At 37.6% G+C, this 26,377-nt stretch overlaps 1 protein-coding gene and 1 long non-coding RNA gene across 2 annotated transcripts; one reads left to right on the top strand and one right to left on the bottom strand.

Annotated features, from left to right (window-relative positions):
* Positions 1–587: 587 nt before the first annotated feature.
* tmem184ba (transmembrane protein 184ba) lies at positions 588–26,333 on the bottom strand. The gene is made up of 4 exons (XM_036560453.1): positions 26,214–26,333; positions 12,058–12,210; positions 1,984–2,023; positions 588–1,875 (listed from the first exon to the last, which is right to left on the bottom strand). The coding sequence occupies exons 2-4, from the start codon at positions 12,061–12,063 to the stop codon at positions 1,667–1,669; spliced, it is 255 nt and encodes an 84-aa protein (XP_036416346.1). The 5' UTR covers positions 12,064–12,210; positions 26,214–26,333; the 3' UTR covers positions 588–1,666.
* LOC118800246 lies at positions 16,119–20,932 on the top strand. The gene is made up of 4 exons (XR_005006202.1): positions 16,119–16,237; positions 17,187–17,251; positions 18,579–18,668; positions 20,419–20,932. It is a non-coding gene; the product is annotated as an uncharacterized LOC118800246 (long non-coding RNA).
* Positions 26,334–26,377: the final 44 nt, after the last annotated feature.

Below are 26,377 nucleotides of genomic sequence, written 5' to 3'. Positions count from 1 at the left end.
GCAGAATGTGGTTTGGTGTCATCTTGCTGAAATAATCAAGGCCTTCCCTGAAAAAGACATTGTCTGGATGGCAGCATATGTTACCAAAACCTATATTGTTCAGCATTAATGGTGCCTTCACAGATGTGCACGTCACCCATGTCATGTGTACTAATGCACCCCTATACCATCATGAATACTGGTTTTTGTACTGTGCACTGACAACAAGCTGAGTGGTCTTTAGCCTGGAAGACACAGTGACCATGATTTCCAGAAAGAGTGTCAAATGTTGATTTGTTGGACCATAGGACACTTTTCCACTTCCCTTAGGTCCATTTTAAACAAGCTCAGGCCCAGAGAAGGTGGCAGCATTTCTGGATCCTATTAATGTACAGATTCTTCTTTGCGTTTTCATAGATAGTGTTTTTCAGAAGTGTTTCTGAGCCCATGTAGTGATTTCTGCTACAGAATCATGTCTGTTTTTAATGCAGTGCCACCTGAGGACCCAAAGATCATGGGCAGCAAATACTGGTTTTTGGTCTTGTCCCTTGCATACAGATTTTTCCAGATTATCTGAATCTTTTAATGTTATTATGTACCGTAGATGATGAAAAGCAAAAGTTCTTTGCTATTTTAGGTTGAGAAATGTTATTCTTGAATTGTTGCGCTATTTGAACATGCAGCCTTTCACAGAGTGGTGAACCCCTCCTCATCTTTACTTCTAAAAGACTCAACCTCTCTGGGATCCTTTTTTTATATCCATACCATGTTACTGAACTGTTGCCAATCAACCACCAGGTGTTTTTTAGCATTACACGACCTTACCAGCCTTTTGTTGCCCCCGTCACAACTTTTTGGAACGTGTTGTTGGCATAAATTCTAATTGCGCACATATTTTTCAAAAAACAATTAAATTTCTCAGTTTCCACGTTTGATATGTTGTCTTAGTACTATATTTTTAAGTAAATACAGGGTTTAAATGATTTACACATCATTGCATTTTGTTTCTATTTACATATTGCACAGCATCCCAACTTCTTTGGAAATGGGGTTGTATGCTAAACATAGTTAACAATGAATGGAAACTCGTATTCACCAAGTAGCATAATGTCATCAGAATAATACCAATTGATGGGTATTACCTTATATCATTGATGGTTAGCAACATTAGCATTGCTGACTGAACTTTTGCTGTTATATCACTTATTTGTAATATTTTACAGTCCTCACATATAGGCTATATACAGGGATTCTGAATTCTTTCTATAAGTAGATGTAACCAGCAAAGTTTAAGTATAAATGCATGAAATGCAATTGCCATTTATTAAGCTGTCTAAATACTGCTAATTTATTACTTAAAAAGTCTAATCGGGTTAAAAATCCTTAAAATAAACCTCCAAGGCAGAGCATACCAAAAGGCTTTCACTAAAGTCTTTGTTGTTTCATAACAAATACAACAGTAAACAGCAATAATTTTAACAATTTCACTCTTGACAGCTTCCAACATGGAAATCCTTGAACACTAGTTGTCCTATGGTTCTATAATGTTCTGTCCCCAAGATAAATCAGCTGTACTTAAACTACCAGTATATGCCACAGCAGCATAGACCCTGTCCTAGAGACCTAAGAGTACTTATGTGTATGTTAAAGCAGTCTACAAAAGGGTTAAATGACCGAAAACTCATCATCAGAATTGATCAGGAGGGTTTTCTCGTTGTCCCAGGCATTGACAGAGCTGTGGCTGTCTGAGTGGTGGTCCTCTGTTCCAGGGTCGACTGCTGGGTATATTGCTGATAGGCTGAAGAGAAAAGTTGTGGATGGCGTCCTGCACTATGTCCCCATGTTTCATAGTCTCTTTCAGGCTACCTGAAATGCTTTTCATGGGGGCCGATCGACCTGGGAGAGAGAGAAACAAGGGATCATTACAATCATGGGAATATAATGATTGTAACTTTCGTGCACGAAGTACACTAAGTAAGTATATGAAGACACAGCGTAGCTTACCATACTGTCCATATATGGGAACAGAGCCTTTATATGCAGCCTAAGGAAAGGGAAAAGAGAATGAGTGGAAAATCTAAAGAAATGAAGGATAGGAGGAACAGGTTTTGTAAGAAGGGATAACCATGCAGGCAACAGTGAGTCAAGATGGTTTCAATGAAAGGCATAAAAAAGAAACATGTTGATGAAGAAGGTAAGAATAGAAGAGCTATAAAAGAAAAGTTTGACAAAGGAAGAGAACAAGAATATAGAGCGCGTCAGACAGAAGTAGGAGCCACTGTAATAGTTATTCAGAGAAAATGCTTTCTCTAGAAAAGGGCTCTCCAATATACTTTTTGGACAGAATAAATTTATTTTCACATTTTCATCTCACCAAAACTTTCCACATGTAATAAGCAGTGGTGTACAAAATTTGTACACAAGTGATAGTAGAGATTTTCTTTGTTATATTTTTTCCTTGAGTAAAAATAGATTTAGATATTACAAAATTATGTGGCCACCTGACCATTACACCTATATAAGCTTGTTGGACATCCCATTCTAAAACCATGAGCATTAACAACGTAGGTCTCCAGTGATCTCTAGGCAACCAAATAGCACTAAAGGATAAAGATTCGCTCATTCACAATGCAGTAGTTAACTAACTTAGACATGTAAAATCAGATTTAATCGGCAAAGCATTTCACACTTGTGTTTTTGGTTTAGGAAATGAGTAAGTTAGGGACAGGGTTCCATAATTTGTTACTTTACTCAGTTTAGTCAGTTTTAATATGCTCCCATATAAATATATTAGAATAAATCTAATCTCATCCAAATGATAGCATAAAGCATCAAAAATAATAACTTAGTGACAGAATTTTGAAAATAAGTAGTGCCTTTTCAACGAACAGAATACGCTCCCTCACTCTCACCGAAAGTGTCAACTTGGGCTAACTGTGACAGGCTGTTGAAAACATTTCAACACAGTAAATGTCTGGCAAAACGTGCAAAAACATAATTCCTTCATTACATTTTTATATTGCCTAAAACAGGCAAGCTTCCCACTTCAATACATAAACAATATATGCACATATATAAAACTGATAAAAATATACTGTAGTAAAAAGAACCTGTAGCAAACTTTCTTGACCAAAGTGCAAATACCAGCCTAATAAAACTGAAAAATATTTTATTTATACATCTATAGCATGTTGTTGAATATCCGATTTGCACTGTGCAGGCATGCTACTGTCGGGCATGTGTATGCTGTGCTATGTCTTTTTACAACATTGCATTAGAAGATTAGCTTGGAATGTTTAATGCTAAAACCACTAAATAAGCAGTCTCATTCTCTTCATGCTACTTAGTATTAAGTGTCTTTCAAAGAGTAAAAACAATTTAGAGCACAGGGAGACAAGATGGGTACAGACAAAAACTTGCTCAATGTTACTATCATTTTGGAGTATCATGAGAGAGCAAAACATACTCATTTCACACAAGGTCCTCATTTACAATGCTTCAACTCAGGAAGGGTTTGTTAATTAGCTGTTTATTTGGATCTTATGTGTTGGGATCAGGGCAAACACTTAAATGTGCAGAGCAGGTTTGGGAACCACTGCACTAAATGTTAGATAGGAGCTTTGTGTGTACAAATGTGTGCCGTTATATAATGATCTACGTAGTGTGCACTACATAGGGAGTAGGAAGCCATTTAAGATTGAGCCTATATTTTGCTCAGCTTTGTTTATACTATTGTAATTGTAGTGCAAATACATGCTAAGAATGTCATCATGCACAAAGCACAACGGTGTAGAAAGGTAGATAATTACACCTCAAACCAAACAGGGAAGAGTGCAAAATACACAGATAATGCCTACTGAAGATTATGACAGCTTTGTTATGGCTCAACTAAACTGCCTTACATTGCTTACACACAGATCAGGTGTCGCCAGTAAAAGTAATATTCTCTATGCATGCATGACACATGCACAGCTAAATGGCAAACATATTGCAAAAAAATTGCAATATTGTAAATCATAGAAGGTAATTCGCTCTGGAATTACTGCTTATCAGACTTGTAGAATTACAAACATTGCAGATTCCTACTGGATTAAAAAATCACAGAGATCATCGGTAATCACTCAAATTACAGCATCTTCCAGGTAAAACTAATCCTGCCCTGTGGAGGTTGTACTTTATCCTAGCTAGGTCTTGCTGTGAATTGGTTATCCGCTTCAAAACTGCTATGTTAACCACCAAGAGGGTGATTAAAATAATGTCTGTGTGAGTTCACCAACTTTAATAAAAAAAAAAAACAAAACACCATGTTCTTTTATCATCTATCATGACAAAAGCGTTACTTTCCTTGTACATTGCCTTCAGGGTGAATCTTAAGAAACACTTGTCTGATTGCTGTGAAATTTTACGATAAAGTTTCTATGGCAATACAAGAAGATGACCAAAAGCATGTTTTACTTGAACTTGAGCTTCAATCGGACCTGAAATTTTGTTCCTAAACCAAATACAGCCCGAGAACATCCTTATGTCTGACACAAACCAAACCACATTGTTAAGTTTTTAGTCCGAACCCAACCCAGGTGATTCAAAATTTCGCCTGAACCTGACCTGACGTGAACCACATCATCAAGTTTTGAGTCCAAAACTGACTAGAGTTCAACAGATCGACCTGAACTGGTGTTCTGACGAATTATGTTACCTTGTCAAAATGTCCTACCATAGTGCATATTAACTGGTAGCTCTATACATTAAACTGTAGGAATACGTTGATAGCCTAAATCTCTATATCAAAAATTGCTACCAGCATTAAAACTACAGGTAGAATATATTGATGGCCTAAAATCACCTTATCAAAAATTGCTACCAGCATTAAACTACAGGTAGGATACTTTGTTAGGCCAAATCACCTTATCAAAAACTGCTACCAGAATTAAAACTACAGGTATGATATTCTGATGGCCTAAATCTTGTATCAGAAAATGTTACCTGCATTAAAAGTAGACTATTTTGATAGTAAATCACCTTATTGGTGGTGAAGTAGTAACTAACATTAAAAACACAATAAAACATTTAAAACACTTGAAAAATACTGAAACACTTTCAAAAACTTGAAACACTGTGTCCACTCACTGTACACTCTATTAGACACACCCTGTTAGTCTACCTTGTAGATATAAAGTCAGGGGCAACAGCTCATCTGCTGCTGCACAATTTGTATTGGTCATCCTTCAGTCCTTCATCAGTAGTCACAGGACACTGTTGGCTAGATATTTCTGGTTGGTGGACTATTCTCAGTCCAGCAGTGACACAGAGGTGTTTAAAAATTCCAGAAGCACTGCTGTGTCTGATCCACTTGTATCAGCGCAAAACACACTAACATACCACGGCATTTTCAAGTCAACCAACATGTAAGTCTATGTTCATTAACACTAGGTGGGGCTACGGTGTACATTTTAGGACATCTTCAGACCTCAGCGTCAGTACTCGGACATCAGAGAGAATGACATCATTCCTCAGAGTAAATGACTTTGAGTCTCGAGAAAACCATCGTCATGTCTCAGATCTCGTGTCACTGAACATCTGACAAAAAAAAGGTATCAGACCAAACGGCGTGACCAAATTCTCTGACTTTGACTTCAGACTTTGTGCTAACACTTAACAACCAAGAGCTCCTTTAAGCAGCCGGCAAGGATTTCAAGCTAACTGATGCCTACAGAGCCAAAGAAGTCTATAAAAAGACTTTAATGCAATTTTTGCAATTTTTTTATTGTCCATAATGTCATTAAGAAACTGCAGCTAAGGGGAATTGTGTACGTCAAGGCAAGATCTGGAAGATCTGGAAGATCTAGAAAACTCATAGTTAGAACTGATTGTATGCTGGCCAGAAAGGCAAAGAAAAACCCATGTGACAGCAAAGGACCTGCAGAAAGACTAAGCTGACACAGGAGAGGTGATGCAACGTTCTACTGTGCAGCGCTATTTTGACAAACATGATCTGTATGAAAGTCAACATCTGAAGTATGCAAAACAAAAAACTGTGAATTAATGTTTATATCTTTTGCTGTACAGGCTGTGTTCCCTTCTTTTCACTTCAAAAATCAACAACGTACGTATTTGGCCAGGCGTGCACAAATCTTTGCATATAAGTGTATATGCATACTGTACATGCATATATGCTTTTGTATTTTTGTATATAATTATTCTATATACACATCTATCTATCTATCCATCCATCCATCCATCCATCCATCCATGTGAATGTTTGATATCTGTAGATTTTATGTGTAGTAAACTAAGTCAAGTTAATAAAGTACAAAGACCTATAGCCATGATAATGATTCACGTCAAGATACTGTGTGCCATATTCCAACAAGAGTTCCTCTTAGTACTTTCTGCTCCTGGGGTCACTAGTCTAGAACAAGGGTTCTAAACTCAGGTCTGGGAGTAACACCGCTTGCACATTTTAGAGTTTCCCCTGCTCCAAATACATTTAATGCAACTAAAGAAATAACTAGCAAGCCCTTCCTAAAGTAAACTGTGTGTTAGAGAACACTACAACATACAGTGCGGCGGAACTTCACACCTGACTTTTCTTTCAGTAACATCATCAAGCCAGTAAGCTCAGACTACAATCATTTAAGTGCAATGAGGATGAGCATGTAGAATCACACATAACACTACATCACTGTGACAGGACTAATCAAGGTCTAAGGTAAAGCCATACTTCCAGCATTACTTCTTTCTGCTGAATCTTTATGAAGCCTAACAACATACGATAAGACTGTGCAATGTCTGTATGTCTAACAACATGTGATGGGACTGTATGACAGAACTGCTTAATATCTGTATAAAGTCTAAAATGCATGGTACAAATATGTGATATAACCAAAATCCTTCATTGTATTTATATTGTCATATATTGTATCTGCATACTTACATACAGCGCACTCCATGAGCAAATCAGGCTGTAAAAACCATTCTGTATTGCTAATCCTTTGATGTCATTCAAAATATTAAACCAAAATTTTACCTTTATTTGCAATACATGAATTAAAAGAAAAAATCTTTATTATGAAATAATTATTTTTGTAAATCTGTGTGTGCCAATTCTTCACACTCTTAGAAAGTCTTAAGAGTGAAATCTTACTGAATTCTCATTCATATTTTATGTATTAAACTTCATCTGAGTGATTAGGAACACTTAAATGGTAAGCCAGGACTTTGTTTTACCGAGGTATAAATATGAGGTTACGCACAGGCCAAATTCCCTTGATGCAATGATGTGCAACAAAACATTGTTGGGCTGCACAAATCAGTAAATAGTTAAAAGAAAACAGCTAAACCCTTAAAAACACCCATTTCCACTATCAGGGCAATAATTAAGATGTTTACAGCAACCGGAAATGTTAAGAATCTGCTGGGAAAAGGACGTATGTCTATACTGACCCCATGCACAGTGAGGAGGATTGTCTGAGTGGCCAGAGAATCAGAGCTGGGGCATTTCATTAGTGAGGTCTTTGGGTCAAAACATCTCTGAAACTACCATCAGACACAACCTACATAACCACAAGTTGTTTGAGAGGGTTGCCAGTAGAGGTGCAATGGTACAGTAGGCCCACAAATAGGTATCACAGATTTGGCCACGGTAAAGACATGTTTTCAGTATCTTTATTTAAACAAACAAACAAAAAAAAAAATACAATAATTTTACAGTCACTAAGTTACTAAAAACATCACCCTTTAAACAATGAACTCTTTCTTTTACCTATAGGCTAATAAAACTTTCCATTTAGAAAAATGGCACCATGACCGACTGGGCCTGGTTTCTGTCTTTACTGTATGAAACTGTATGGTGGTTGGTATGGTGTAGTGGCTAACACCTCTGGTATGGTGTAGTGGCTAACACCTCTGCCCTCTATGCTGTAGACTGGGGTTCTGGGGAAATTAAAAGTGCTTCTTAGCTTTGACAACCATTTGCTGCTGAAATGTGTGTGGAAGGGGACACTCTAAAGGCTACCGCACACTAGGCGCATTGCGTTGTGTAGCGTTACGTCAAGTAGCAGAGCACTGCTATAAAATGATGGCAGGTAGAGTACATAATAGCCAGGCTCAAGCTCATTTTACACACTCTACTCATATAAACTGAATGAAATAAAGCATTTAGCATCACTTATTATGCCTGGTATCTGTTTACTTCCTCTTCACAAACAGGCTGTTTTCAAGCTGAAAGATACAAGCTAAAAAAGGTTAGAACAATAATGTTAGCTGAAGTAACTTACCATTAGCATTTGTCTGTTTACCAAAAATAGTGGATACTGCAGTCACAAGCACTGCTGCACGTCAACATGGGATGTCAGTGCTGGTGTGCATACCTTTTTTAAAAACAAGGTTTTGAATTTTTGGATGCTGTGTGACACAGCATGTCCAGCGCGTGTGGTGGTCTTAACTTATAACTGTCTCGCTAGCGCTCGCCATTGTCACGTTAGAACTGAGGGATTATTTGTTTTCAGTTCCCCTTCTCCAGTTTATATTTACATATAGAGTGCTGCTAGAGAAATTCTGATAGGCTCCACAATTTCACGCAAAAAGCAAATTTTGGAAATTATAGGAAAATAACAAGCATATCATAACAGCCCGGTTCATGTGCGTATTAAACTGTAGGGGGCGTACCGAATGATTAGTTAATATACCGTGTACCACTGCATGCCTAGTTGCCAGAAGTCTGCAGTTAAGAACCAACAAACTTGAGCACCAGACGGTACTTAAACTTCCAGTGCACAAAACCCCAATAGCGGTCGAAGAACATTATCCTGTCCTCCACCAAACAGTAAAGTTACTCTGCAAACAGTTAGGTAGCATTATCTTATCTGCCAAACCCAGATTCGTCCGTCAGACTGTCAAAAAGTGAAGTGTGATTCATCACTCCAGAAAACACAATCCACTGCTCTGAAGTCCAGTGGTACAATGCTTTACACCACTGCAGCCGATGCTTAGCATTGCATATAGTGATCTAAGCTTGTGTGTAGCTGCTTGGCCATGGAAAATCATGTAGTGACACTCCAGATATACGATTCCTGCAGGTTCTGCTTCCAGAGGCAGTCCGGCACTATGTAGAGCAGGGGTCTTTAATTAAAATTCAATAAGGTCCAGTTAGAGAAAATTTCCTCAAGCAAAGGCCCGAAACATCATAATGTCTAACTTGCATCATGATTCAGTGCCATATACTGTATACTGAAGTAGTCTAGTAGTTATATTAACATCTTTTGCAGTCAATAACAATGTTAAATCAAATAAAGTGAAATTCAGTAATATTTCAACAACACTTATTGTAAGTTTTCTCTTTTTAGAGCACGTCATGTGAACTTCCTTCTGACTCACTTTCTTCTCCGACTGCTGTTTCTCACCTCGTCCCTCCCCTATGTGTGCGACACTCACTCGAGTCTCAGTGCTCATCGTAATACACAGATCTGATTGGATGAGTAGCGTCACGTGTGATAGGTACAACGCATGCAACTGGCCTGTGAGTTTCCCGGCCCGCTAAAGCGGTACCGTAAAGGCTAGACAAGTTATGTTGATTAAAATAGGACAACCCCATCAAAATTTAATAATTCTCCATAGCATATCGGTTATAGGTCCAGGTCCGCATAGGACAGCGTCTGGGTCTGGACTTGGACCACCGTCCGCCTATTAGTGACCTCTGATGTAGAGAGTAATACAACAAAGGTGATTTTTTACATGCTACATGCTTCAACATTGGGAGCCCTGCTCTGTGAGTTTGTGTGGTCTACCACTTCGGGGCTGAACCGCTGTTGCTCCTAAATGGTTCCGCTTTATAAGAATAAAACTTACAGTTGACCGGGGCAGAACTAGCAAGCCAGAAATTTCATGAACATAGAAAAGGTGGCATCCAATGGCAGTGCCAGTTTAAAGTCACTGATCTCTTCAATATGGCCCATTCTAATACCGGTGTTTTTCTAAGTAGATTGCATAGCTATGTGCTGGATTTTATATACCTGTTAGCAAATGGTTTTGCCCATATTTGTGGAGTGCATTGTGTATGAGAAGTGTTAATATATCCCCTTTAACCACAGGCTTTTTATTCAGTTATTAATCTTAAAGGGGCATTCCATCCATCCTGCTGTTTAACACTGCATGCACACTGACAACAGCGACAAGGCAGCCGGAAGTCATTCAATTTGAAGTCAGTGACACTAAGTGGCAAGCTGCAGCACAAATGGGAGCAGCACAACCAGAAGGGACACAAAGAACTTTAGCTCTGCATAACTTTGTACAAATGAGCAGTGACGTGGGGCAACGTTAACCAATCGTCCCATAGAAAAACTCTGCATTGAACTTCCGGTTGAAGTGGGGGAAAAAAAAAGACGACATGTGGTACAAAGGTGTCTTCTGATTTTGTAATGATGACCATAACAATGAAACTTTAAGAGATAGTTCAGCATATCCTCACTGTGAACTAAGCCTACGTTACAGGCCAAGTTAACGTTCTTGTTTAATGGATATTAAAGAACATATATAATCTGTATGACAGATGCAGGTCACTTGTGTTAAGAATGTGAGGCTACTAAGCATTTCTGGGTAGCTGGAGTATAAACTGAAAGAAAAAAAAACACAGAGAAGTGAAAAATCATAAACTTGTTATCTTAATTTTTAAAAGCCACTTTCAAATATTTTGCTTTATGTGGTGTTAATTCGAATTTGCAGCCTGCCAAGTGAGGCTGGCCGATTTTATTACCAGTGGTGTACATACACGGTAATAAGTTATTTGTTGTGTCATGCCAAGCAGTATTCTGTATCACAGAATTGTATTCCTCACCCTCATCAGTTTTATATAACAATTTTATATTTTATTCATGTTCTTTGACTAAAATATCCAGCTTTCATTTTGCAACTTCATAGAACCAGAGGGAATCCTGACAGCTAGCCTAGCACCTGACCATTATGCATTTTGCAAAAAGTGGTTAGTGGTTTATGAAAAATGTACTGATATGTCTCAGAAAAACTGTGTATTTAGGAGTGTGCGGCACTTCAAACCAGAAAACTACAAGTGAGATCTAAAAGCTGCATCACTGGAATGTCTAACAAAGCAGACTAAAAAAACAAACTGTCTTTATTCAGCTCAAACTGGACACCCCTGAATAATTGAATTTGAATTTATCTTCCTTGTAGTTACAATAGTTACCTGGCTTCCATCTGGCTTTCATCAATACTTTTTACATTATGGCTGGAGCGTACCTTTAAAACTTTTTAGAAGCTACTATAAATTATTCAGTAGCTATTCATTAACTACAATTACACTAATATGCAAGTTATGCAGTTATGAGAGTGAAAAATTTAAGTGCAAAATCAGATACAGGCCCTTGCAGTCTAATGAATTAATGATTATTCAATTCAATAAGTTTTTGCTCTAAATGTTTACAGCTCCTAAGTACAAGCACTGTCTAGACCTCTAATAATAATAATAATAATAATAATAAAGAAGACTGATATTGATCCTTTAGTTTATTCTTGAGCTACCTCTTCCATATCTCTCCATAAAGGCTAAATGCTGTTGCTATGCTACCGGCAGCACACCCAAAGCGATCCCCAGCAGATCAAGAGCATTTAAATACACAGGGACTCAGAGATAGCTCTATGTGTGTACACACTGCAAACAGGTATGAAAAAACTGAAGTTGAAATTCACATAGACTAGGAGACATAAGTTTGTCAAAATTTGTACCATACAGACAAAATACTAGCAGTGTGACTTATCGCAACATATGGTAATTGACATTATTAAAGACTGAAAATGTATTATTTTGATCAAAACAATTTACATTTTGATAGCTAGAAAATTACATGAACACCTTGATTCGTTCTAAACACCCACTGCAACTGTGATTGGTCAATATGCTCACAAAACGTGACTAGTTATAGGGCTCATTTGTATATTGCAGCCTTCTGCAATATCAGTTCTGCAAAAGCCAATTTTATGATAAGCATTAACTAACAGAATATTGTTCAGCTCTCCTTTGAATATCAGTGTGTTCCATTAGGCTTTGTGAAACACAACCCAACTTACCCTCATAGCAGTCCCTTATCGTGTCAAAGTAGACGTACTGGTCATTGGTGAAGAAGAGGAGGCTGAGCCATTAGACAAAGGCATAGATGGACACAATAAAGAGGATGTGCCTTACATGTCTCTGCTCGTTAGGAGAACTGTGTGCATGTAGATCTGAAAAGGGAGAAAGGTGCATTTATATTCATAATACAAATGAATCAGACTGGTTTTAACGAAGTGGTTTCCCCTATAAGATTTAAAGCTACGGCCAGCAGGATTTAGACATGAAATTATTTTTCCAGGGTGAAACGCCTTTGTGGATACAATTTAAATATCAAATTTGTAATAGCAGTACATAGTAGGACAATATACTGTTTCCCAACTATTACCAAAATATTGGGTTTTGCAATACTGGTATCACAGAAAGCTATAATATGCAAATGAGCCCTCTAACCAATCACAGTGCTTTTTGTTTGTTTTGTTTTTTTTGCACTGTGTGCTGTGATCATACTTTGTAGTGTACTGTTTAGTGTTTAACTTCTTTGTATAGTCTACTGGCTGTAGCTTTAAGTAATAAGTCAATTAAGTTAACCCTTGTGTGGTGTTTATGTTTTTGTTACTCAGTAGTTCTGGTGGACCCACTCCAATATTGTTTTTTAATCATTATAGCCATAACAATTTATGTAAAAATACCAGATGTTTAAAATATCACAAGTGGCCAGCATAGGGTTCTCCTTTAGCAGCTGTAGCCAGTCAGGAGCCTGTCCATTTGTCCACCCTCACACACATGCACACATATACAAACACATACACACAGACACACACAATAACAGCAGGCCATGTATGAGAACACAGAACACGTTTGGGCTGGCAGGGGCCGCCGTGGCTGGAGATCCCGGAGCCATCATAGCAACCGAGACCTCCCCAAAGAATTTTGTTAAGGGCACGTCACATCACCACAGACTGTTCTTCTAAAGCACATCAGAGATACAATCAACCTACCTTGATCATACCACAGTATTGTGGGCATGGAATAATGTTATGTGCTTTGGGGTACCCTAACTGACATTGTGCAAAACTATTCAGAATTTAATTTATACATCATAGAAAAGATGCTAAAATGTGTCCAAATCTTCCACTGCGATTTAATCCAAATTAATATACAAGCAGTGACCCATTTCCATGAAGGCCCAAAATGTTGAAGGCATATTACAAGCTACAAGGGGTACAAAAAAGCAAAAGAACAGTATACGCTGTTGCAAATTAACTTACTAGTAGATTTAAATGGGTCAGTGACACAGTGACAGTATTATTGCCATAAAATCATGGATGTAATGTCCTATAATAAGTTAGCCAAAGCCATAGGCAGTCTTTCACAAAATAAAAGTACACAGCTTATGTTGAAAATAAGGAGCTAAAATACACAACAATGAGTCACACTGCCTGGTTAAGGACGTGGCTAACTGCACTGGCCAGAATAAGAAGGCCTATCAAAGAAAGAACAAGGCCATTTTCCCTTAGCAACCAATAATTAACAAGTAACAAAATACTGACAAGTCCTGACACTAAATTATTCTAAAGCAGGAGAAGGTGGGTAACTCCAGTTTCCTGCACATTTTAGCGATTTTCCTGCTCAAACACACTTGATTAAACTGATCCATTAATTACCTGGTTTTGCTGGAGTGCTGGAAAAGAGAAAACACAACACTGCCCTAGAATCCACCCCTTAGTTCTCCACCCCTGTGTAAATCAGACAACTACTGACTTCTGGTCATTAGGATGGACAACTAATCTCTACGTCTTTTGTTAACTAAAAGTAAGCAAGGTGAGCAAAGAAACATTTTGAATAAATATTTTCTGGAAGGTCGAACCAATGTTAAGAGTAACTATTCTATGTAATTATTTACAAATCCAAAATACTAAACAAACGTACACAAAGTAGCTAAGAACAAGTTAAACACAAAATTTGCAGTTCGGAAAATACCTCCCACAAAGTTAAATAAAAGTAATTGTCCATAGTCCCATCTAGTCTTCTGTTGTACATAGCTGAACATCCATCCATCCATCATCTAAACCGCTTATCCTTCTGGGTCACGGTGGGGTGCTGGAGCCTATCCCAGCTGTCATTGGGCGGAAGGCAGGATACACCCTGGACAGGTCGCCAGTCCATCGCAGGGCAGACAGAAACACATACACGTTCACACACACACTCACACCCAGGGGCAATTTAGCACGTCCAATTGGCCTGACTGCATGTTTTTGGACTGTGGGAGGAAACCGGAGTACCCGGAGGAAACCCACGCAGACACGGGGAGAACATACAAACTCCACACAGAAAGGACCCTGGTCACCCGGCCGGGAATCGAACTCAGGCCCTTCTTGCTGTGAGGCAACAGCGCTACATAGCTGAACAATTAAAAATTAATTCAAACAGTCAAATCTTTCATTTATTCATTTTTGATGTAGTAGCTGGATTGACTCCGATGGAAAAAACAGCTTAAATTACTAAACTGGTCAAGCTGGTTTAAAGCTGGTTTAGCTGGTTAACCACCTTGGTCAGGCTGGTCTGAAGCTGGTTTAACTGTTTGAGCATCTTGGTCAAGCTGGTCAAAGCTGGATGACGAGCTTGCCCAGCTGGTTAGCGCTGGCAGACCAGCTTTGTTCCTGAGAGCTGGCTGACCAGCTTGGCCAGCTGGTAAGAACTGGTAGACAAGCTTTGTTTAGCTGCTCAGAGCTGGATAACCAGTTTGGCCAGCTAATCAGAGCTGCTAGACCAGTTTGACTAAGTTGTCAGAGCTGGTAGGCCAGCTTGGCTTTTTGGTCAAAGCCGGTATGCCTGTTTTTCTAAGATGATGGGAGTTTGCTGAGTTGGCTGGAGGACTTGATCAAAATAGTTGTGCTTGTTTTCTTATGTGTATTTATATTTACTTTAAATACACCAATCCAGCCACTTCAGTCCACCTCCTTGTATCTACTCTATTTGCCCATTTTATCAGCTCAGTTTACCATATAGGAACACTCTGTAAGTTCTGTAATTACAGATGGTAGTTTTTAAACACCTCGGTGTGTTTGGTGGACTAATCTCAGTGTGGACTGAGATTAGTCCACCACACAAAAATATCCAGCCAACAATGTCCTGTGACCACTGATGAAGGACTAGAGGATGACCAACACAAACTGTGCAGCAGCAGATGTGCTATTGTCTCTGACTTTACATCAACAAGGTGGATCGACAAGGTAGGAGTGTCTAATAGAGTGGACAGTGAGTGGACACAGCGCTGCTGTGTCTGATCCATTCGCACCAGCGCAACACACACTAACACGCCACCACCACTTCAGTGTCACTGCAGTCCTGAGAATGACCCACCACCCAAATGATACCTGCTCTGTGGGGGTCCTGACCATTGAAGAACAGGGTAACAAAGTATGCAGAGAAACAGATGGACTACAGTCTGTAGAAAGTGTACCTAAACGATATGTGGAGGTGATAAAATGGACAAAGTGTAGATACAAGGAGGGGTACTTAATGAAGTGACTGGATGGTGTATATGATATATATGATATTGATATATCTGTATTACAGGAAGTAAAATCACTGATATCTTTATATTGGACACTTCACTGCAAAATATATATATATAAATAAATAAATAAATGTAAATTGTTAAAAGTATAGCATAAATGCAACAGAAGATAAAAGATATGTATAGGCACATGCATGTTATTGTCTCATGAATAATAAGGAACAAATGAGGTATTCTGGTATTATTGATTACTTAGAAGAGAGAGAAAAACATGCTCACATATCCTGGTTGATTATGCAGTGTCATCTGACTTTTTAATATGTAAATTATTTAGAATATTTTACGCACCGCCTAATATAAAGTAGAAACAATTCAGTGTATAAATATGTAGGACTATAAATGGCTTTCAGTAATTATAACTAAACATAGGAAGTGTATGAGGTGAATATGTACCTCTGAAAGCTGTGTTATGGCATTTCTGATTTGGCCCGACTGCAGTACGAGTCTGTTTGGCGACTCGAGACTCGGTTCCCTGAGACGTATAATCCGATTCACAGTGATTCGAACGCGTGTCTGGGCCTCATTCTGAAGACGGACGCTGCCGCGTCTTTTAAACTGTTTTTCAGTCAAAGCGCCGTAACTGACACTCTGCTTGCGACGGGTTTCACTCATTCCTGGTGAGTAATGCTTGTGTTTTTGTATATGTTTCTGTTTATTTTCCCGTTCATTAAGCAACACCGACTGCCTAAGAATGAGCTGATGTTTCTGGAATGTTTCTAGCGCTAGTTTTGTTTTTAGGACGTATCTGTCGTTTCGTTTCTCTGGAAATATAACGCTAGATAGCTAACGTTAGCAGGTTAAAGTAGCTGTAAAGTTAGCTAGCTAACCTAACTAGCTTACTTGGTTTGGTAAAATCTGGCCAGCATTTTCTTAGCTAATTACAAGCAGCTATAATTTAAAGTAAGCATTAGCTTAATTACTTGTAAAGTTACCTTCATGTCTTATTAACGTTAATTTAGCTTATCGGGCTTTGCCATTACAGTATCAGTCATTCTTTTGCCAATAGGATAACTACGTTAGTTTGCAAGGCTAACTTAGCTCGGTTAGCTAGCTTGTTAATCTGCTCGTTCATAGCTAACTAGCTATAATATTTAGTCTGCACGCACAGCGAGTTTTTTCAGAAGTAGCTAGAGATGCTCTCATGTGCCACCCTAAAGCAAAACACATGCTCAGTGTGGCCATGCGTTTCAGATTTACAGATTTAGATTCAGGACCACCTGGAACACTTAGCTGGTTAGTTCTCTTTAATTTACATAATGTCTGACTCAGGTGTATGATAGCTAAAGTTTTAATATCAGTATTTTTCTAAACATGCTGTATTACAAATGCTGTTAGAAAGTCATTTATTAAAAATACATGGTCAATTTTTAGCATCAATAAACATTTAAAAATATTTAATTCAAACTGATTATGGTCACTATTGTGTTATATAGCATTTTGCAAGTTTATATATTAAATTAACATTATGTGTATACATGTTCAGTACAGTATTTGTTGTACACTATGAAGCTAGCCAGCTAATCCCATTCTCCTGTTTTTTTTTTTGTTCATATATTAAACTTGTAGGAGGAGAGAATTTGCCAAAGGCTCTTGTCCAGTTACTGAAAAGTTGGTTTATTTAATTTTTTTAGGTAAGTGTAACTGAATTTATAAAGCTGTTTGTTACAGCTTGAAATGTTCTGCTAAGCACTATATATGGTTCAGCTCGGCTGAATGCTACTACCACTGATTAGTTATCCTACCATCAGTAGCTATGCAATGTACAGTTGTCTGTTTTTAAAAATGTATATCCTTCAGACGTTTACTCACAGATTAACACACATCAGATTTTTTGTCAAAGGTATATTTGCTTGACAGTATGCAGTTGTCATATGCATAGTTTGCCTTATTTGCAAATACCCAGATTTGTGTAAAACAAAGCATTATAGTGCACTTTATTTTAACATTATAAGCAGCTTAGGGCAGTTCTGGACAGTGCAGGACAGCATGGCATCATACTAGGGCTGGCCCAAACAACATTTTACGTGCTTTTAATACTTTTATTATCAATGTAATACTTGATTACTCTCTCAATATCGACCTTAAAACAAATATATTTCAATGTAATACTTAATAATAATTTTAATTATGTTCACTTTGTTTTATAATCAAAATATAATATTTATTATGACATATTTACAATATATATGTATGATTACATATTCAATTAATATCCAATAGTTTGACTGTTTATACATCCATTTCTAAGATGGACCTCCTAAAGATGCCATTAGACATATGTGCTGTAATGTTGTGTCAGATGTGGAGACAGATGAGTTTAACTGGACTTTTACTTATCCAGAGAGTAGCAATGATAGAGAAGTTCAAGGTGTAAAACTATTAAATCTTTTCTCTGTTAAGTGAAGTGTATTGATGGTCAGCTTAACTGTTTTAGCCAAGTTTGTACTCCACTGCTTACTTTGTGGTCAAAATTGATAGATGAAAATAAATCTCGTCCAGGATTGATAACTCATTTCTGTGTTTTATAGTAAATTAGTATGGATTTGTGACCGTTTATACCTTATAGGAATCGGCTAAACTCGTTATCTAACCTGCTATTTCTGTATCAATCTCTCAGCTCTCGGCTAAACAAGTGGGTGAAAAGCTGTTGGCTATTGTCATGTGACACAAACTCATCAGGGTATGCGTAGTTCTGAATTTGCATTAGTAAATGTTTTATGCCTTCCTGCACTGTCTAGTGAAAAAGTGCTGTAAGATTACTTGTGTCTGTGACTATCTGAGATGAATATCATAATATATTTTGTAGAAACCAAATAATCATAAAGCAGTAGCAGGTCATTGGGCCAAATCTAGGTAGTCTTAATAAGTAAAGTTTTCATGAGTTCACTGATTACACACTTTATAGCCATTGTAATTATTATGTTAATCAAACAGTCTGCCTAATTGTTTTTTGATTAGGAACAATTGGAGCTCATCCAGATAACAGGCAGCTCTACACTGCACAGATGAGCATTCCACTGTACACTCTAAGCCATTAACAAAAAACAGGTAAGAATAGTGGAACTGGACACAGGTTCTCTGAAGTGAAATACTACAAGTAAGGATAGTGGAACTGGACACAGGTTCTCTGAGGTGAAGTACCACAAGTGAGGATAGTGGAACTGGACACAGGTTCTCTGAGAATAAATACGCAGGTGTGTATAGTGGAACTGGGCGCTGGCTCTCTGAGAATAAAATACCACAGGTGAGTATAGTGGAACTGGACGGTGGTTCTCTGAGAATAAAATACCGCAGGTGAGTATAGTGGAACTGGGTGCTGACTCTCTGAGAATAAAATACCACAGGTGAGTATAGTGGACCTTCGTGCTGACTCTCTGAGAATGAAATACCACAGGTGAGTATAGTGGAACTGGACGGTGGTTCTCTGAGAATAAAATACTGTAGGTGAGTGTAGTGGAACTGGGCGCTGGCTCTCTGAGAATAAAATACCGCAGATGAGTGTAGTAGAACTGGGCGCTGGCTTTCTGAGAATAAAATACTGTAGGTGAGTGTAGTGGAACTGGGCGCTGGCTCTCTGAGAATAAAACACTGCAGGTAAGGACAGTGGAACTAGACACAGGCTCTGTCAGTTAAATAATACAGGTCAGTCTGTCTGTCTGTTACTGTTAATACAGGCTGTTTCTCTTAGTTGGTGTACAACTGATGAGTTTAGTGGAACTGTTCAGAGCTTCTCCTTGTGGGCATATTCAAGGTAAATCACAGCACAGCTTTAAAGGGGTTCTGAGTTGGCAGGCCCTGGAATACTAATTGTAAGTAAGTAATGAAAATCAAGCTCTGGTGAAATTATGTTTCATTAATATAATATATAAGTGTGATCCCCTTTTAAACAGATTGAAACTGGGTATGGGCATCACAACCAGAAAACAATTCTCGATGCATCTTGATTTATTTACATGTGGGATTTCTATAGCCTCCATTATTATTTTAATTTTATGTTGGTATTTAGACATACAGGCTTTTTTAAATGTAATGCTGAGAAAACAGTGTTATTTGATCAAAAAAGCAACTTATAATGCCTGCTGCTGGAGAAATTTCAAACTGCTAGAAGTGCTTGTGTAAATGAATGAGTTCATAAGAGAAACTGTGAAGTCTTATATTTTCATAATTTTACAACTCCTCTGAACCGTTAACACAAGCTGCACAGAAATTGCTTAAAATTCACCTTAGGTGGTATGCTGCACTCTGGGAAACCCCCACCATATTTTTACTTTGTATGTCCAGGATTTTCCCTGACAAGTGCTGAACAGCTTGGACAAAATATTGCAATTTTCTGACCATATTGAGATTTAAATTACAATTAATAGCTTGCCATTAAAACATATGACGACATTGGTGATAAAGCATAATTGAAATCATATCTGTTGCAATTTGAAAGTCTCACTCTTTTAAATTGTGATTTCAATAAAAAAAAAAAAAAGGTCATTCAGCCCTGCCTATGCCCAGCATATTTTAGGAGGTTTTTCTGCTGCTCTGATTAGTTATATCAGGTGAAGTAGAGCAAAACAATAAATATTAATGACAGGACAGATATGGAATACCAGGGACATAAAGGCATAGATGGTCTAACTATTAAAATTGTTAAACAACAAAATTATATGTACACCACCACAAGTAAATTGTGACAAAATAAGACTTTATGGCAACAGTTCTCTCTACCAGTGGCACTTTTGCTGCCCCAGTACAGGTGGAGGATTGAGCATCTCACTCTTTTAATGTAATAACAGTTTGTCTTTTACAGGTTGTTTCCTGAAGAAGCTGAATCTATGGCACCAGGACATCTGAAACTGGCAAATACATCACTGAACTATAATTGACATTAACCAAAAAAAAAGCAAAAAAAATAAAGTCAGCAGTAGATAAGTAGACACACACACACACACACAGACAGACATATATTTAAGTACCTATGTGTAATGATGTGTTATATTTCTAAGTACCTGTATGTAATAACAATTTCTTATATTTATTATATATAATTACCTGTATGTTGTAATAACATTATTTAACACATTAAATGTAACTATAAATAATAACGTGCTTTGTATGTGTTATATGTAAATATCTATGTAATATTACTATGTTCTTTATTTATTAAATACAATACTGTTGTGCAAGGCATCTTAAGAAATTATTTAACCATTTATCCCAGCAGTAAGTTTAGTTTTGTCTGCAATTAATAACGTATCTTATTGTGTGCTAGTTAGAGATGAAACGATATTAAAATTTCATATCACGATTATCATGACCAGAATTATCACGATTATCGATATTATCGCGATACTGTTCAAAAGCGTTGAAAAGTAAAATAAATAAATAAATAAATACTGATACACAAACTGAAATTCGTTTCACCATTACTATTATTATTACTGTTGTAAATTATTATCATTATTACTGCTGTAATATTATTATTTATATTATTATTATTAATTACAATAATTAGGGATTTCCCTGCGTAGAGAATTAAATCTCCACCAACTCTGAGGTGGGTCTTAATGGAAAATGGGGGGGGGGCGGAATTCTGTCCTAACTGCAACTGCAGCATTATTGTGCCGTTGTGACGCTGTACCCCTAATCAACACAGTGCACCAGGAAAAACAGCCAAAATCACAGAGGAATTGCATGACCGCGCTGTGAGCTGCAGTGTAGAACTCACACAGTGTGTCTCCACCTGTTGAGCTGCTTCTCTAAAAGCATTTTAAAACTAAAACATAACTTAAAATTAACATGCATCTGAGCTGTGGCAGAAACACTCCTGAAGTTTAATCTCTGAAACTCTGCTTTTCCCAAAAGCGGCACACAGCGTTTACTCGCGCAAGGTCCCGTCTCAAAGCACACTATCTTCCCTATGTAGTGCACTTCGTAGATCATGAAATAGCAAATCCTTCACCCAAAGAGTGCATGAAATGTTCGACTAAGTCATCTATAATCAACATTAACAACAGGTTACAAATTCCCTATTTAAAACTCAACTGCTTGTTAATGATGATCGTGTTTGTTTGAAAAGTAGCGCACTATGTAGGGGACACAGTGATTTGAGACAGTTATTCTCTTCTCAGAAAGTAAACACTGCAAGCGAGAAAGGGGAGCTGTGCAGATTGAACCTCTGCAGCGTCTCGTTCCAGAGCTTGTGTGACTGTTAACTCGGAGCTCATTTTGGAGACACTGCTCCACAGAAATGTGTTAAAAGCTTTAGTTTCGATTCACAGTTGATTCACCGATTTTGACGCTAAAAGCTTCATTTTATATTATTAACGAACCATAAGCATAAGTTAAGCCACACAAACCATGACCTTTCTTCTATTTCGAAGTCTCCACAGACTTCTCTGTTAAAGTTAACTTTGCATTCTCTAAAAAGTAGCAGGTGGTGGTCGCGAAGATGACTCGTAAGGTTTGATTTGTTGCCCCCTTTCGCCGCTATTTTCTTTCGGCCTGTTCTGCAGACAGGGTGGTCATCTTCAATTAACTTTCCTTCTGCATCCTTATAAAACCCAAAACATGACCAAACGTCAGACTTGGTCTTCATAGAAGGCTGAAATATCTCCGAATCTCTGTCACTACATTCCGCCATGTTCTCTCTTCTCTCCCTCTCACCACCCCCCCCTTCCCCTCTACACACGCACACGCGCGCACACACACACACCCACACACACAGAGCTGCGTCTGAGAGATGATTCTGCCTTTGTTTGACTCTGTAAAGCGAGTTTTTCACACCGCGGTAATCGACCGCGGTTTTAACGATACTTTAAAGTTCAAACGGTACTACTAACGGTCATTAATTTTACCGCGGTTTACCGTGAAACCGGTTACCGTTTCATGTCTAGTGCTAGTACTTATTGTATTAATGTGTAAAGTTTAAATGTTGTATATCATCTCTATCAGACAAAAAAACTTGTATCTTAACTTTTAATTAAAATTATAGTTAAAAGATTTCATGATAACCAACTTTGCATTATTTCCTTTTTCATTATTAACAATGTAACTTCCACACAATGTAAAGGGCAGCTGGAGTTTTTATATAAGGTTTTGCTACAACAGCAACAAAATGTTTTTTTCTATTACAACTTGAGAATGTATCCTCCTGTTTATCTTGATCACCAAATCTTGCGAAATATTGAGTGCATTTACATTTAATAATCTGTTAACTACAAAAAATCGGATTTTGTCAGTAATCCAATCAACGTGTTTACATGCTCTTGCGTAATCAGATAATGAGGAAACTCCGGGTCTACATGAGTCAGTCAATAATCGGATTTCTGCTTTGCAGCTGGCCAATAAACTCACAGAATAAGATGTGATGTAAATGTAATGTAAAACTCAAACTTCATGCTGTGGCTTTCTGTAAAAAAACATTGAGTCACTTCACCTGAAAATATGAACATACATCATCTAGAAGATGAAGAAGCATGTAAACACACTCTTTGTCTCCCTTGAAGCTGGAGTTAGATTTAACTGGTCAACCAGCATGATCACCAGCTTTCCAGCTGGAGCTGGACTTAGGTGGTCAACCAGCTCAGTAACCAGCTTACCAGCTGAAGCTGGACTGAGCTGGTCAACCAGCACAATAAACCATCTTACCAGCTAGAGCTGGACTGAGCTGGTCAACCAGCACAATAAACCAGCTTACCAGCTAGAGCTGGACTGAGCTGGTCAACCAGCACAATAAACCAGCTTACCAGCTAGAGCTGGATTTGACTGATTAACCAGCACAGTTGCCAGCTTGCCAACTGGTAGATGGTCATACTGGTCAACCGGCTTGAGCTGGTCAAGCTGGATTTTCCAGGCTCTATGAAAGTCTGTAAATTCTGTTCTCTTAGGACTGACTTCTCTAATTTTAATACTACCAGCATATAAACATACTTCGAAGTTTACACAAACTTTTTACTGAAAGATATGCAGTGATATTACAGAATCCTGAAGGTCATCTTGAATCAATAGTTTATGAATAGCACGGACAGTAACCAGTTGTTTTTTTGTTTGCGTTTTTTTTGCTGCGGACTGTAGGTCAACAGTGGCAAGTTATTTGCACATTATCAAAGCATTTTTGCTGTATCTGAAGGAACCTGTGCAGAGGAGCATGGAAAACGACAGGCAGAGCAGACTGGGCCCTACATCCTCAGAGAACCACGGTAAAGTTAGTTTTATGTTCGATATTCGTGTTTTCGGCACTAATAACATTTGATCGGACAACGGTAGTCAGTAAAGACTTACATATTCATGACAGTACGACCACAGAGAGTGATGCACACTTGTGCTTTTGCAGTTTGGGTGACATTTAACGTACCGCTCTTTTTGTGTTAATACCATAGAACTGAGATATGTTTTTCAATCGGAAGAAAAAGCATGCACTTCTAGACCACGCCTACATCCATGCACACGCATTTGTTTTCCTCCAAAGCGTTTCTGTGCATTTAAATACATATTTTTAATTGTTCATGCTAACAATAGACACCGTCAGACAATAAAACGTCAATAGCTCCATAAACACTGTGTCCATACATGTCTGATTAATTGTGTTATTTGCTCTAAATTATGGTTAGAAATACACACCACTTTAATTTAGAAAAAGGACTTGGAATTAACCTGTAACTAAAATGTACTTGCCAATACTTGTCCTAACAGTACTGAGCATACCTTACCTGTAAAAACTGATATTACCTGTATACTGATATAGCTAGTTAGCTTGATGACAGAGGTTCAGTAATTGTCAGACATTAGCAGTCTTGAAGGTTCAATAGGTCCTTAACCATCTAAAATAGCAGTTGAAATATTAATTAATTAGCTGTTAATGCAGCTGAAATATTATTAAATTCAAAATATACAAAAATGAATAAAAAGTAGTTACAGCAATATATTCAAAATTTAAAGGCTGTGCATCATTGCTGACCCCTCACTGCACCATACACAGCTGTTTTTAATCCAGCCTTTCGATTTTGGATATAATGCAATAACTACTTAATATTAATTTTTATTTATTTTGAACTTCAATAATATTTCGGCCATCTTACATACAACACTAAAAATAACTGTATATGGTGCAGTGGGGTGTCAGCAATGATGCACAGCCTTTAAATTTTTGATATACTGCTGTAACTACTTTTTATTAATTTTATGTATTTTCAATTTCAATAATATTTCAGCTAAATTATATACAACATTAAAAACAGCTGTGTATGGTGCAGTGAGGGGTCAGCAATGATGCACAGCCTTTGAATTTTGGAATATATTGCTGTAACTATGTTTTATTAACTTTTATCAATTTTGAATTTCAATAGCATTTCAGCTGTGTTACACCCAACACTACAAACAATTGTGTATGGTGCAGTGAGGTTTCAGCAATCATACACAACTTCTGAATTTTGAATGTACTGCAATAATTACTTTATATTAATATTTGTATTTTAACCTTCAAAAGCATTTCAGCTGTATTCATTGCAGTGAATGCTGCATTTTGAATCTAAGCAGTATTTTAGCTACATTATATCCTCAAGTAAAAAAGTTTTTGTGTCATTACTGAAACTTTTCTGCACCAAACACTGCTGATTTAAATGTTCAATGTCTAAAATGTTATCGAAATTCAAAATGAAAAATAAAATTAGATTATATAAATAAAAGATTTAAAACTTAAATGTGACTCAGTGTTTGATGGATTTAAAAAACTTGATTTGCAATTTGATCCACTTAAATAAGACGTTTTCTTTTCTACACTCTCATTTTTTAAACTAATATTTTAGATGGTTAAGGATCTATTGAACCTTCAAGACTGCTAATGTCTGACGATTACTGAACCTCCGTCATCAAGCTAAACAGCTATATGAGTATACAGGTAATATCAGTTTTTACAGGTAAGGTATGCTCAGTACTGTTAGGACAAGTATTGGCAAGTACATTTTAGTTACAGGTTAATTCCAAGTCCTTTTTCTAAATTAAAGTGGTGTGTATTTCTAACCATAATTTAGAGCAAATAACACAATTAATCAGACATGTATGGACACAGTGTTTATGGAGCTATTGACGTTTTATTGTCTGACGGTGTCTATTGTTAGCATGAACAATTAAAAATATGTATTTAAATGCACAGAAACGCTCTGGAGGAAAACAAATGCGTGTGCATGGATGTAGGCGTGGTCTAGAAGTGCATGCTTTTTCTTCCGATTGAAAAACTTGTCTCAGTTCTATGGTATTAACACAAAAAGAGCGGTACGTTAAGTGTCACCCAAACTGCAAAAGCACAAGTGTGCATCACTCTCTGTGGTCGTACTGTCATGAATATGTAAGTCTTTACTGACTACCGTTGTCCGATCAAATGTTATTAGCGCCGAAAACACGAATATCGAACATAAAACTAACTTTACCGTGGTCCTCAGAGACATGGCTGTGTGTTTATTTATCTGCCTGCGCTGAACAGCGCTGCTTTTAGAGTAGCTTTCTGTACAGTCCTCACAAGAGCCATAAGAATACACACTACAGAAGCTTGATACTGTAGCTAAGGATATTATTTTATCGGTTTTATCAGAGATTGCTAAAGCATACCTTGTGAAATTGCTCTCTTTCCAAACGTCCTTTATGAGCGTTTGCTCTGCTGAGAACTATCATCCATCAGTTGAGAATTAACTAGTTGCAGCCATGAAGCCAGCGACAACCCACGGAGAGCGTTCCCCCGCAATGGTCTTGCCACTCCTCCCTACTTTCAAAAT

The sequence above is a fragment of the Colossoma macropomum genome, unplaced genomic scaffold (genome assembly GCF_904425465.1).
Source record: "Colossoma macropomum unplaced genomic scaffold, Colossoma_macropomum, whole genome shotgun sequence".
Lineage (NCBI taxonomy): Eukaryota > Metazoa > Chordata > Actinopteri > Characiformes > Serrasalmidae > Colossoma > Colossoma macropomum.
This window is presented reverse-complemented; position numbering and strand designations above follow the sequence as displayed.

Coding starts and splice junctions, on each gene's coding strand:
- tmem184ba (XM_036560453.1), bottom strand. Junction 1,876..1,983: donor TCCCATATATGGACAGTATG/GTAAGCTACGCT, acceptor TCTCTCTCCCAG/GTCGATCGGCCCCCATGAAA.